Genomic DNA, 13,869 nt, shown 5'->3' with positions numbered 1-13,869 from the left:
GCAGCCCCCAGTTGAAAAAAACTGAGCTACCAATTTGAGAAAGAAACGAGAAGCGGAAGCCTTAAATAGCAATTTTCGATGCGAAGTTTTAGTCCAAATACAAATTACGAAAAAGCCTTCATAAAACCTCCAGCCTTCATTAAGTCCCTTTCCATTAGTTTCGGAGTACAAGTAGAAGTTGTCCCAGACGATTTTTGCGTCAATTATGAGACCTTGTCTGGAAATTGTCTGGAAACTTATTCTTCTTCCTTATTAAGTTCAACTACTTTGAGTTGCGCAAGTGCTAGTTTCCATTGGTTTTTTCATCCTTTATCCCGAAGCATACTTTTTGGGAAGCAATCGACTAGAATGTCGATGATACTAGAAGAGGCTCTTGAGTGTTGATTTTCATCTTGTAAAATGACTTACTTTGACAGTAAGCAAAATAGAAAGAACATCATTTATTATTCCTAATAATAATGTAATTGACTATCCAACGGAGTCCGCTCGGTCTTGTTAACTGTGGCTTGTTCGATCGACCAAATATTTGGACGAGTCAAGTTGTTCGTTGCGTTTTCAGAAGAAAAGAGACATTTATTGCCATTCTTGCATAATAAAAATTTAATTCTAGAGTGAGTATTCTGTCTGTCTGAGCTCGGCGACCTGTGCACAAAACCTGAGTCAGGAAACCTGAGTAAAAGTAGACTTGAATATTTATTTTGCGAAGCCGCTTTGCGGCTTCGTTTAAGAAAAAGCCGCTATGCGGCTTTTCATTAAAGATTTTTCAAACCCTGACTCAGGTTTTCTACACAGGTTTTTCTGAAGAGAATTGACGAAAGACTGATTTTTGATGGAACAGAAAATGTATTGAGTAGGTAACTAATCTGAACGGAGGCTGTTTTTTTGAAGAAATTCAGAGTGTACAGAAAAGGGCGCGGTTCAACCTTGTCAGTCGAGATAATTGTACAGTGAAGGGTGCGAGCAGTGATTGTGGCAGCAGTGATTGTTGGAAGGTGGAAGATACCAAGTCGAGATCCAAAATGAGGAGCGTCTTATTGGAACCAGGGGTGGAGCAGAATCTGCTCGAGAGGAGGACGTTGTTCGGGGTCTGACTGGAGCAAACAGCGGATTAGGTCCAGCGCGGAATCGGAGATCGAGTGCTGAAGAAACGGTTTAGATTTGCTTTCGTAAGGTTTCGTAAAATGAGTGTGGGGGAGTCATCCAGTGATTTCTTACCTTGAAATGCAGCTGGTTTTCGATGATCTTTTCTTTCGATTTGAAGGGAATCTCGCCAAGGAGCATGTCGTATAGGAGGATTCCGAGAGACCACACAGCTGCAGTTCTGAATCATTAGTTTACTAATAAGGCCTTTCGAAAAGATACTTGGGAGACTATCTCGTCTGGCTGTCGCGAAGACGCTGTCTGGTGGACTCTGTCTGAGGAGTACTCTCTTTGTACTGTACCGAGCGTGATAGTATTTGGAAGTGAACCACTCCGGCGGGTAGAATTCGGGCGTCCCGGAGAAGTCTCGGTAAGCGCTTTCTTTGAGCATCGTTCCACAGCCAAAATCGATGAGCTTGATTTCGCCAGTTTCGCGCTCAAGAATGATGTTCTCATCCTTGATATCACGGTGGACGACGCCGCGGGAATGAATATGAGCGACTGCGACGACGATCTGAAAAGATTGCTTTTAGAAAACTTTTCGCGTTAGAAAGAAGCTCTAGAATTTCTGAAGTTAAATTGGCGGGCGTCTGAGTGGACTCGAAGGCTGGGCACTCCAGCCAAGGAGATTCTCTCTTTTGAGAAGGACGCTTTACCTGCTTGAAGACGTCCTGAGCCTCGCTTTCGCCCATTCGCCCTGATTCGCGGATGTAGTCGAAGAGGTCGACGGCGGATTCGGGACGTTCCATCACGAGGATGAAGGAATCCATGCATTCGTACCAGTCTTCGAGGCGGATTACACCCGGGTGACCGTAAACTCTGAAAAGAAATGTTAAACTCTTTTTCGAATCGATACGGTATTTTAGAGTAAAAGGCTAGTAGAACGACTGCCAAGTCAAAAAACGAGAGATAACTAGAATCAACTTTGAGGTTGACTTTCTGCCAAAAAGCAAGAGTTAAAAGATCAAAGGAAAACAAGTTGGAACTCGCGCAAAAATCGGCAATTCAGAATTGGCGCCAAATGCCCCACGGGCAAGTTTTTCTTGCAAAAAAAAGTTCCAGATTCTTGCTCAATGAGCAGCAGAAAAATCACCGACCCATGAAAACAGAAGAACTCGGAGCGGCAAAAATAAACTCTTGGGAGTTAGATTTAAGATTGTAGATAATGATCGCCGATTATATTCGGCGGCGGATTAGATGTCGGCTGAAATTAGATTGTTACCGGAGCATGAGGGCGATTTCTTGGGGGACTTTGTGGCCGTCGACGGTTTCCCATCGTTTAACCTTCTCGCGCATGACGCGTTTGATGGCGACGGGCAGGCCGTCCGTGATTCTTCGGCCGGAGTAGACCATTCCGCCTCCTCCGACGCCGATGACGCCGTATACTTCGTACAAGCCAAGGAAGGTTTGTTTCTCCTGACTGGAGCTTTTCTGCTGCTTTCTAGCGCTCTTCGATTCATCCTTGGATTTCTGCCGCTTCCGGCTTTTCTTTGGCGCGGGAGGGGGGCTCTCCAAGTCGCGCACTGGGGACGAGCCCGAACTGGCACTGGAAGTGTAGTAGCCCTGGTCGACTCTGGAGAACATCATTTGCTTGTTGAGCAGCTCTTGTTGCGCTTGAAGCTGAGCCATCATCAACAAATTCATCCTAAGCATCGCGTCTTCCGGCAGCTGCGGAAGTTGAGCCGCCTGCTGCTGTTGTAGGCTTTGGTACTGTAAATACTGCTGCAGTAAAAGCTGCTGCTGCTGATTTTGTGCTTCCATTTCTTCGCGTTTTTGATCTCTTGTGGGATTTGTTTCTCTGAAGGTTTTTTCGAATTAAGAATTGGTTTTTCTGCTTTAGTTCGAAATTGTAAATCTGGATGCCATTTTTACTCATGTTGCTTCGGCGGAAAAAAACGCGATGGCGCTCAAAAGCGCGGCGCCAAAGCCTAGAATTTCTGAAACGCACTACACCGAACACACCTCATCCTTCTAGGGTGTCAGCCCTTCTGAGTTTAGCAGCTTTGGAATCAAACTTTTATTCAAGGAAAAGGATTAAGTTGGTTGAGTTTTAGATGCAAAAATCAATCGTGAAAGTTGAAATCAAGGAAGAGTAACCAACTCCTTTCATGATTTTAAGGACCCTCTTTCAAGTTGGAGTGACTTTTTCAATCATGGGTCTTGTGGTTTTCAACTTGAAACCCTTAATTTTTTGAGAATATTTCCGACTTATCGAATAGATTTCCATCTTTTGACACTATTTTTAATGAAAGTTGACTGAAATTCAGCTTCGAATAATTCCCTTCAAAGAATATTTTTTAAGAATAAGTCAGTAGGAAATTTTTGATCAAATTTTAGCCCTCTTAAAATCTTTTCAAACGCGATTTTAAGATTTTGGGCGGCGAGCGCTGGCTCCGCGCTAGTCTGAAATTGGATAATCCTTCGGGTGGAGGTGGCGCACCCTAGCGCGGTGCAAGTACCAGGAAATTAGAGGGCCGTTTCTGAGATGGGCCTCGCTGAGGGCGCCTTTTAACGTGAAGTCGCTTCTCAACGTGAAGCGCCGCGAAAAAAAACTTGCGCAATACATTTCCGCGGCGATCTAAAACCAAACCGCAACTAGCTCTAGACTCCTTACTCACGTAGAAACAATTTAATTACGCTTAAATTTGCCTTAACTTTATTATCCACCCTTTTCTTTGGAAGAAAAGCCATTTTCAAAAAGAAAGAAAAAAACCGTCTTTCAGACTCTGTCTGGCAGACAGTCCCCTTACGTCTGACCGTCAGTCGCGAACCTTGTCGATTCAACAGATCCTGGATCTACGTTTGGTCCATTTTCCGGAGTGATTCCGATCTGATTCCTGATTCACGCGAGCGATCGTCAATCAAGCTCTTCGACAAAACTCCGGAAAATCAGACTCGTTTTCAGATTCGAAATAAGACCATCGATCAGATTTCCAACAAATTATTCAGGAAATCTGAAACTCGAAAAAGTTAACTTTGATTACAATCGCTTAATTTAACTCTTTATGCTAACGCTTTCAAAATACCATTAGATATCAGATTCTCTATCTGAACTCAAAAGCCTTAGTCAGGCTCTCATCAGCTTGAATAAAAAGTCGCGTAGCGGCTTTTCTTAGAAACGAAGCCGCATAGCGGCTTCGCCAAAAAAAAGATTGAAATGGTAATGCTCCAAAGCCGCTCTAAAGAACTTGAATCGAAAGCCGCGTAGCGGCTTTTTAAAAAACGAAGCCGCGAAGCATTACCATTTCAGTTTTTTTCTTATTTTTGGCGAAGCCGCTATGCGGCTTCGTTTCTAAGAAAAGCCGCTCCGCGGCTTTTTATTCAAGCTCTTTAGAGCCCGACACAGTCTGACAGACAATTGAAGTCATGTTGAAGAATGTCGGAAGGAATGGCAGCCTAACTGTAACAGTTGTAATCCTTTAACACGAAAAAACCATCACTTTTAGCATTCCATAATTTTGAATATGGCGTCTTCCGTAATTTTGAGAGTCAAAAGAATTACGCGTGTTTCGCTTTAAAGCGCTCGTCAGCCTTATTGACTGCACATTACATAAGTCTGAAAATTCTACGTGGAGGAGCGGCGGTGTGGTGCTCTGGTGGCACCTCCAAAAGCCAACTAGCGGTCCAGAATCGAGGCAGGTAGAAATAAATTCGGCGAAGCAGCGCCCTTCTTAGAAAGCGACGCTCTTCCCGACAACCACCGCCGCCAAAACTGGAACGAAGCCAACTTCAGCTCCATCCTCTTGCCAAGAATCAAGATCATTTCTTTGCCCTCCTCGCCCTTACTAAGCACCTTCCTCAAACCGAACTTTAAAAAGATCTTTTTTTGAAAAAGAACATTCCAAAACGGTCCTCAAAATCGATATCAGTCAGAGTTGCAAATTTGCTGAGCTGAGTGAGCTGAGCGACTGCAGCTCACTGATTTTCGAAAATGAATTTATCTGCTCAGCTCAGCTCAGCTCAGACAATAATTACTCAGCTCAGCTCAGCTCAATGATTTTAATACAATTTGACTACTAAAAAACAGTAAAAAATAGCTCAAATCAGCTCACCTAGCTCAGCTCAGCTCAACTACCTTAAAAAAGGTCTGCTCAGCTCAGCTCAGCTCAGCTCAATGACCTCTGAAAATGGCCAGCTCAGCTCAGCTCAGCTCAGTGAGCTCCGAAATAGGCCAGCTCAGCTCAGCGAAAATAAAGCCAAATTTGCAACTCTGATATCAGTGTCTTTACTAGCGGCAAAAGAAGGTAGAAAGGAAAGTAATGAGGAGTTTCTCTCCTCCGATGACGTAAATTTTGGCGGACTCGCCTCCTAAATTTATAGCTTATGATTTATTTTCGCGATGGAAAGTGCGTCAATTTCAATGTGGAACTTTTCGTGTTCTCCTGAGATTAGCCAAAAGAGGGGCCTAACAAATCCTTCAAAAAATTGACGACAACAAATTGACGAAAAAGAAGGTACAGTAAAAGATACAGTAGGATAGTCGATCTTTCATTATTGAGTTCAATAGGAGGAGTTCTAAGGCAGATTTCAATCTGCGGAAGATTTTAGAAAAAAAAAGAAAAAGAAAGAAATTCGCGCTCTTTGTAGCGCGCCAGGTGCACGAGTACCTCTCGAAGATGCAACTTTTTAACCGGAGCGTGAATCTTCCCCGCGCTTTTTGTGGGCCAAGAAAGGACTGAACTCAAAAATCAAAATAAACGTCGATTGACGATTGTTTTGCAGGGCGAGGAATTTTTCCAAGCATGAAGAAATGGATCGAGTTCTCTCTCACGATAATTTACTGTAAAAAAGGGGCTAGTAGGAAGATTGCAAGATGGTTTCTTTGAGGGATAAGATTTCTTAAAATCTTTCTTTCTTTTTAGAAGTTCGAAAATGGAACTTGAGATCGTTGACAGTTGATCCGCTCAGTTCACAGAATCGCGGCTTTATCACCTTAATTTGAGCATATCCTTTTTAAAGGGGGTATCCCCTTAATCTTAATTTCGAGATCTGAAGAGTACAAGGTCAGAATTATGGACTAAACCAATTAATTGAAGTGAATTTCGGATAACCAATAAGATTGCTGTATTTGGCCTACCGGCCAATCAAAACTCTGATCCACAAAATCACTTCAATAAATTGGTTTAACCCTGAATTTTGATGATAGTTTTCACAGACGGTTTTTTCGTTTTGTTTTCTGGTCTTTATCGTTGAGAATTACTCAAGTCCGTGGCCTGAGCTTCTTTGTTGGATTAACCTGAGGAAGGAGCAGCCGTGTCAAGACCGATTTATGGAAGGGGTGATAAGATATGGCTGTATTGCGTAATGACTCTCTGAATTTGCTTCTGACTGGTGGCTAGGGATCCCACGCCATTTTCCGAGTAGCGGCGCAGTCTAGTAAACTCGTCGTGGCCAGCTCCACCGCCAGCAAGTCTAGTTCCAGCACCACTGCGCGCGATATCAAAATTACCCAACAACACCTCGGCATTTATATTTTTATATATTATCACATCAAATAGATAATGCATCATCTTCTGTCATTTTAATGAACTAAACAGAAGAAACATAACGCCAACTGGATTACTGGAAACACCACGGAATCAAACGACTCTTTTGGAGCGAAAATAAACTTTTCGATTTGAGGAGGCAATAAGAGGGACAAGGGAAGGGGTTAGGGTTAGGGATTTTTGGGGAAAAGCGAAGAATTTGGATCAAATAGACGCTGATTTGTACCGCTGATTTAGGATAAAGGCTGACAAGTCATGGAAACTCACACTAGCTGAGCTACCTTGGAAGTTGAGTATTTCAATAGGAAAGGATGAGAATCAAGCTTCCAGACGATTGCCAGACAACTTGTCTGAGACAAGGTTTCATGCTTGACGCAAAAATTGTCTGGGATAACTTCCTTTTTTATCCGAAACTTATCCGTAATGGAAAGGGAGTTGACAAAGGCTACAGAGGTTTTATGGCGTTCTTTTAGTTACCTTTTGGTATCTGTGTTTCGAGTCGAAACTTTCGACTACTGTATGTGAATCACTGGAAAAGCCATTTACTCCGGAACTCGTAGTATTACCGGACATATGGAAGAAGCTCATGAAATTTGACTATTCTGAATGATTCAGGAGCTTCATGAATAAAATATGGCAAGCACTGGAAAAGCGTCCAGACGTCTTTTCTATCGTCATTAATCTTACCGTCCGTTCGCCACTTCCTGAGGACATCCTCCAGAGTACTCAAGAAACTTTCGATCTGGTGGTGTTACTAAAGTAAAATGATTGTGACCTTTAATAATTTCATCAGGTAGTTTGATTAGCTGAAGAAAGTAACGTCATTAGGTAACAAACGTTATTGGCAGAATATTTGTTTCGCCATCAACTCTAATGAGCCGAGGATCCAAAATCGCTGACTTGAAGCTCTTTCATTGACAAAATATCACGCGAGCTCGCAAATTTAATTTTGCGAAAAACAAAAAGAAAATAATTTGAAATCGCTTCCAAGAAAAAAAAAGCTCCGAGAGCTAGTGGCTACTACGTAAGTTCTGATTGAGATCCTCATTGTGGGGGATTTGATCAAGTGCTTTTTCGAGTGCTGAATCGATAGCCACAAAACCGGGCTCCATCAATCCTTCTTTGAACGATCCTCAACCCTTTTTTCCGGGTATAAATTGCAGAAGATCAAAACAAAGAAAAGTTTTAGAAAGAAACAAATATCGGTTTAGACGTTCTCTTAGGCCCAGTGCTCCAAACATTTACTCGATATTACACGTTGTTGGGATCAAAATGCTTCAGACTCAGAAAAAAATGAAGCTTTTTTCAGCTGCGACGCTGAGTTTGGGATCAACACAGGCTTTCAGATGGTCGGATGAAAAGTTTGAAGAGAAGTTTTTGAAATTTTTTCGAACAAAAAAACGCTTTGAAAATTGTTAATCGAGATTTTTCGTCAAAAACTTCGCGCTAGCCTTCATCAAATTAATCGAATCCGACTACACGCCAAAGTACAAAGTCCAGTCTGCCCAACCAGCTCCGAAAATCAACCTCAAACAAGCTGCAGATCCAGTAGTTTTGTCACTAGAAGAACTTGAACGAGGGAAGAAGAAAAAGGTATAGAACCAACTTTTCCAACCCAAGCTTAAAATTTCTTCAGAACAAAAACAGGAACAAAAATAAGCTTCCAAAGCCCAAGGTCTCTTTTCATTTTCCGAGGTAACATCTATCGAACCTTTTTCAGAAAATAAAAACGACGACTGCTCCTCCAACGACGACAACATTTTTCGATGAATTTTCTTCCGTGGCGCAGAATTACGACGACTACTACTTCTACCCTCAAGACTGGAAGATCAAAGAAACGACGACTACAGAACGATACGTCCCTGAGACAACTCCAGTAATAATAATTCCTTGCTCAACCATTATCCCCTCCTTCTAGTGGCCGACAACGCCAGCTCTGGTCTACACAACAGAAGAGACAGCGCAACAAGTGAAGCCTCAAAAGTTCAGTTTTCCAGCTGGGCTTCAAATTCCAGCGCACCTTTCGAACCTCAAAGCTGGTCTTTTCGCCGCACCAAAGCCCAATTTTGGTGACTTGGGTGATGCGTCCGACGAGTACGAGTACTACTACGAATACTACTACGACGAAAATGACTCTTACTACGACGATCTTGGAAGTAATAAGCTCGATAATTGACGATTTCTCGATAAAATCTCGTTTTAGTGAGAAAACCAACGAAGAAAAAGCGAAGAAAGCGACGAAAAAAGAACCAAAAGAAGAAGAAAAACCAGAAAAACTACGGCAACTACCAGAACTCCTACAGTGCGCCAGCGTTCGAATGCTGGGAGTGTTTGTCCGCCAACTCCTTTGATGACTGTCGAAATCGAGGGAGAATGGTTCAGTGCGATGGAGGCTCGATCGGGTGCGACATTACTGTCAGAAGCCGAAGAATGAATAGATACAGAGATTGGTACATCGAAAAAGTGCAGATGGGATGCAAGCAGATGCAGAGCTGTCAGACAGAGCACAAGTTCAATTTTGGCTACCATCCTCAGGTAAATCCACGTTCAAATCGCTTCCTACTTCAACTCTGATTTTCTAGTGCTTCCCTGAAGATTCAACATGGCCTGCTCTGCTGCAATGGAATCATTCTACTTGCAGGCAATGCTGTGGAACTTCGAAATGCAACTTCGACTGGTTCCAAAACGAGCCAGACACGACTCAAGAGTGGAACTCGACAGATGCTCATACTGTTGCCTCCTACTCCAACTACCCCGCTAACAATGGCGCGTACAACGGGGGCTACTACAATGGCTAGACACCTTCTTGTGAAACTGCGCTTACTGTAAATAAACTTTGCAAAAAGGATGAAAAAGAAGCGTCCCTAGCTGGGATCGAACCAGCAACCTCTCGATTAACAGTCGAACGCGCTAACCAATTGCGCCATAGAGACAACTGATGGGGCTCGCAAAATGCTGCATTATAAATTCGAGTTCCCGGAAGTCGATAAAATTTGAATTTTCACCGTTTTATTCGAAATTTCTACTTTGAATATTGTTATTTTGGGCAGTGGAACGACACAGGGCAGCAGTAAAAATCAAGTAGGAATGGCAGCATGAAGTGTTCTTAATTCATTCAATCAGAGCGATTTGAGATGATCGTTGTAGCATTCCCCCATCGTCTTGTGTCGCCGCATTTCGTCACTATTGTCCACATCGGGTGCATTTTCATCGTAATGCTCATGATAATGCGGTCTTCGCTGCATCTGGCCTGGGCCTATGTTTACTCCGCTTTCGTCCATGTGCGTGTCATCAGCTAGAAATATCAGTAGTTTGAAGCGGGTTTGGAACAGGACTGGGCTACTCACGGTCTTCAAAGTCATCGTAGTAGTAGAGATCTGGCGGAACATCGTGCATTTGAACAGAAGGAGCGAAAGGTAGTCGTTTCAGATTTTGCAGTGTTGATTCTTTTATGTACTCAATGTACTCTTTCTTGTTCAAATTATCCGGCTACAAGAGGTTGAGATAATTTGAAAGATTGCTGATCAAAGATACCTTGTTGGAAGTGATCGTGGGCTGAAGCTTGTAATCAGGCATGAAGAATTCGTGGTAGTCGTTGTAGGGAATATCGTTGCCAACCCGACGACCGGCGATGATGGAGGTTTCGTAGGCCCAGCAGCGCGCTACATTTCGGAGAGTGTAGCCTCCGCCTCCAAGGTACATGATGGGAATTCCGTAGCTGAAACAACAGGTGAGTTTTATACTCACCTAAAGAACCAAACCTTTTCATATGATTGACTGCTTCTCCATGGCCACCGATGGACAGGTTGAAGACTCCAAGACGATCCATCCCGAGCGAATCTGCGCCACATTGCATAACCAGAGCTGTGGGCCGGTAGTACTTGATTATTCCGTCCATTATCGGCTTGTACACATCGTGGTAGGTTTCGTCGTTGATTCCATCCTAAAGCCATCTTTTGAAGTTGAAAAGGAAGACAAAAAATTACCCGAAGCGGGACGTTGACTGAATAGTACTTTCCCTGCTGCTCGCCGATTTCGTACATGTCCCCCGTCCCCGGGAAGAAATCACGACCGTATTTGTGAAACGAGACGGTCATCACTCGATCTGTCAGGTAAAACGCTTCTTGAACTCCATCGCCGTGATGAACATCAATATCGAGATACATTACTCTGACAAGAGATTGAAGAAAAAAATGAGGTTATTGAAAATACCTTGGATGATACTTGAGAAGTTCGAGAATAGCGACGCAAATATCATTCACGTAGCAAAAACCACTCGCTTCTGATTTTTTCGCATGATGAAGTCCACCCGCCCAGTTGATTGTCACATCAGAAAGACCTTGATTCATGTGCTGGGCTGCGGTCAAACTTCCGCCGCAAAATCTCTGGCAAAACTCGTACATGCCTCCGAAAACAGGAGAATCGCCATTTGGGCTTCCGACGGAAAATTGCTTCAGTTCTTAATTTAATACTTTTTATCCCTCTATCTTTATTTTGACGAATACCTTGGCTAAATTGGCTACAGTTGTCATTCGTTACTTTGCTCAGGAAATCGATGTATTCTTATGGAGGTTGATTTTTTGTCAAAAAAGGCTTTTTGAAATCAAGGAAGACTCATCAACCGTTCCTTCTGTGTGAAAAGTACACATGTCATATTTCGTCGCCAACTTCGGTTTGTACAGATGCATGTGATTTTGCAGCCGATAACTGAGAACTAACGAGTGGGTGATGTGAATTCTATGCGGCTTCATCGGATGCCTCGGTCCATAATGAAACGCGCCAACAACAGGATCAAAGTAATAAATTGGCACGCGGTTGCCCGGCAGCTCCGTGCCTCCAGAATCATCACTTGGTACCGTCATCGTTGTCTGAAAAAATATCTTCCTGAAAAAGTCGTTTTTGAGAATGTATTTTTTGAATTATTGGAATTAGAATTAGTGCTTTGATTGATGCTTTTTTACTTTCTTGATTGAAGAAAAGAGGAATAAATAGGAACTTGATTTGAATTAATTTTATTATAAAAAGAGAGGAAAACTGAAAAAACACGCTGGCCACACCAGGCTGCGGGACTCGACTTGACTCAACAACAACTCGTTCCGGTAGTAGTAGCGGTTCAAAAGTGGATCACCAGGATTTTGGACACCGAGGTTGGATAATAAATAAGGTTTGAAAGACTAAGTAAGCTTTTTGAAGGCTAGAAATAAAGAAGAGAAAGAATCAATTTCAACTGAAGCATATGCTATGTCTTCGATAGAAGCTGGAGTTAGTTAGCAACTTGTTGATAGGCATTGATGGTGCTGAAAAGCTCGGATGCAAATCGGGGGATGATCTGCTTGTTGCGCAGGTGGCGAGGGGAGCAGGTCAGTCGGAGCATCTCCTCGCCCATGGGAACTGTTGGGCTCTTGATAGCTGAGACACGTTTTGTTAGGAAGGATGCAAGATTGATTCATTTTTTACCTTGAACGTAGAACCCTCGGTTATCCAGTTCTTCCATGACCTGATCAGCTAGCCAGGTCGAGCCGAGTTCAACAGCCGTGATGTGGCTCGCACGAGAGGGCTTCTTGTACTCGATCCCTAAGTCGTCCAGTTCATCTCGCAGTGCGTTCACCGCCTCCCAGTGTTGTTCCCGAAGCTGCCGTCCTTCCGGACCCTTCAGGATGCGAATGGAGGCGATGTTTGAAGCAAGGACAGGTGGAGGCATCGCAGTCGTGAAAATGAAGCCTAAAAGAGTTGAAAATGTGCAGCCTTTTTTGAACTTTTACCTGGTGCGTGTTGCCGAATTTGGTCAATAAGCAAAGCAGGTCCAGTGATGTAACCTCCAAATCCGCCGACGCCCTTTCCAAGCGTTCCGGAAATGATGTCAATTTTATTCCTCACTCGCTCGACTTCCGCGATACCAGCACCAGTATGCCCATACAGGCCAACAGCGTGAACCTCATCGCAAAAAGTTAGCGCTCCATATTGATGAGCAACATCAGCGAGTTCCGAAATGCGCTGGATGTTTCCGCCCATCGAGTGAACAGATTCAAAAGCGACGATTCGGGGAAGATAGGGATCCTTGAGGTATTCTTCGCGGAGGAGCTTCTCCAAGTGCTCAGGCGAATCGTGTCGGAAGGTAAAGAGGCGGTTGGAAGGATCGGCTTGCTCTCGCTTCCCGCGTAACATGCCCTTTACTGGATTTTATTAACAAAGTCAAAACTTGGGGAAACAAGGAGGAGAATCAAACTACGACACAGCTGAGTGTAAGACTGGGAGAAGCCCATCTCAGATGGATCAAGAGGGGCTTGTAAATCCTTCCTGAATCATCGAGGCATGATTTCCAGCGTCGGAAAAGCACTGCGCTCCTGGAAAGCGTCTGCCCAGGAGGGTAGAAAGCGTCGCGTCATTCGCTGGATAGCAGCCGTTAAAAATCAAGGCATCTTCTGACTGATGCCACGAAGAAATCTCCCTCTCCAAAGCGACAGTTAACTCTGATGTTCCAGAAATGTTACGAGTGCCGCCGGCGCCAGTTCCGTGCTTCTCAGATGCTTGCACAGCTGCCTTGATTACGGTTGGATGAGAACTCATATTGAGGTAGTCGTTGGAGCAGTAGCTTTCGCGAACGAGAGGGTAAACCACCTTAGAGTCGATCTTGTCTAGCAAAGGCGCTCTTTGGGTGCCTTAAAACAGTTATTTGAATACCGTCTTTTCTTACAGTCACTTACTTTTGTTTAAAGTCATTAAATTGCGATAAGTTCCGTCATCTTTCTTTTTCTGCAGCTGGAGATGCATCGATTCTGCCCAAACTTCCGGTATCTTCCCTAAATTCGATAAAACAATCAGAACATCAATCAAGGGTCTTACCAGGCACGGGATTCTTTCGTATACTTCCCGGTGTCTCCTGGTAAATATTTTGCAAGACATCGGATTTGGGCACATCTGCGGTTTCGATATTGGTAACAGGACATCGGGGCCGTTCTACTGTCTGTCCGTGAATGTAGGGACAGTTCTTTTCTCCCGTCTCTCTTTTAGCCGATTGGGTTTTTGAGGAAAGGGTGTTTTCGGGGGTAATTCTCAGTGATCGCTGCTGTCTAAAGATGGATTAAGATCAGGGGAAAGAGGATAGCTGGAATACCTGATAAAGGGACAGTGGTTGAGTGCGGAAGCGAGAGTGATGTTGCTTCTTTTGAACAATCCGGTGGACACACTACTAACGAAGGGACACTTCATCCGGCCGATTCCTAAACCCTGAAAAATGTTTAGT

At 43.7% G+C, this 13,869-nt stretch overlaps 3 protein-coding genes and 1 non-coding gene across 4 annotated transcripts; all 4 read right to left on the bottom strand.

Annotated features, from left to right (window-relative positions):
- Nucleotides 1–673: 673 nt before the first annotated feature.
- Nucleotides 674–2,985, bottom strand: LOC145704636 (serine/threonine-protein kinase pim-3-like). The gene is made up of 5 exons (XM_081782104.1): nucleotides 2,363–2,985; nucleotides 1,797–1,959; nucleotides 1,443–1,654; nucleotides 1,216–1,321; nucleotides 674–1,139 (listed from the first exon to the last, which is right to left on the bottom strand). Exons 1-5 carry the CDS (start codon nucleotides 2,899–2,901, stop codon nucleotides 1,032–1,034), a joined length of 1,128 nt encoding a protein of 375 aa, XP_081638230.1. The 5' UTR covers nucleotides 2,902–2,985; the 3' UTR covers nucleotides 674–1,031.
- Nucleotides 2,986–9,485: 6,500 nt separating this feature from the next.
- On the bottom strand, nucleotides 9,486–9,559 carry TRNAN-GUU (transfer RNA asparagine (anticodon GUU)). The gene has a single exon. It is a non-coding gene; the product is annotated as a tRNA-Asn (tRNA).
- A 59-nt stretch (nucleotides 9,560–9,618) lies between these two features.
- LOC145704630 (histone deacetylase 3-like) lies at nucleotides 9,619–11,507 on the bottom strand. Its single transcript, XM_081782099.1, has 8 exons — nucleotides 11,257–11,507; nucleotides 11,132–11,191; nucleotides 10,839–11,085; nucleotides 10,613–10,796; nucleotides 10,388–10,569; nucleotides 10,161–10,344; nucleotides 9,974–10,115; nucleotides 9,619–9,921 (listed from the first exon to the last, which is right to left on the bottom strand). Exons 1-8 carry the CDS (start codon nucleotides 11,486–11,488, stop codon nucleotides 9,746–9,748), a joined length of 1,407 nt encoding a protein of 468 aa, XP_081638225.1. The 5' UTR covers nucleotides 11,489–11,507; the 3' UTR covers nucleotides 9,619–9,745.
- A 35-nt stretch (nucleotides 11,508–11,542) lies between these two features.
- On the bottom strand, nucleotides 11,543–13,856 carry LOC145704673 (5-aminolevulinate synthase-like). The gene is made up of 7 exons (XM_081782148.1): nucleotides 13,741–13,856; nucleotides 13,470–13,696; nucleotides 13,331–13,426; nucleotides 12,911–13,285; nucleotides 12,389–12,772; nucleotides 12,084–12,347; nucleotides 11,543–12,035 (listed from the first exon to the last, which is right to left on the bottom strand). The coding sequence occupies exons 1-7, from the start codon at nucleotides 13,833–13,835 to the stop codon at nucleotides 11,890–11,892; spliced, it is 1,587 nt and encodes a 528-aa protein (XP_081638274.1). The 5' UTR covers nucleotides 13,836–13,856; the 3' UTR covers nucleotides 11,543–11,889.
- Between the last annotated feature and the right edge of the window lie 13 nt (nucleotides 13,857–13,869).

Source organism: Oikopleura dioica, chromosome PAR (genome assembly GCF_907165135.1).
Source record: "Oikopleura dioica chromosome PAR, OKI2018_I68_1.0, whole genome shotgun sequence".
Classification (NCBI taxonomy): Eukaryota; Metazoa; Chordata; class Appendicularia; order Copelata; family Oikopleuridae; genus Oikopleura; species Oikopleura dioica.
This window is presented reverse-complemented; position numbering and strand designations above follow the sequence as displayed.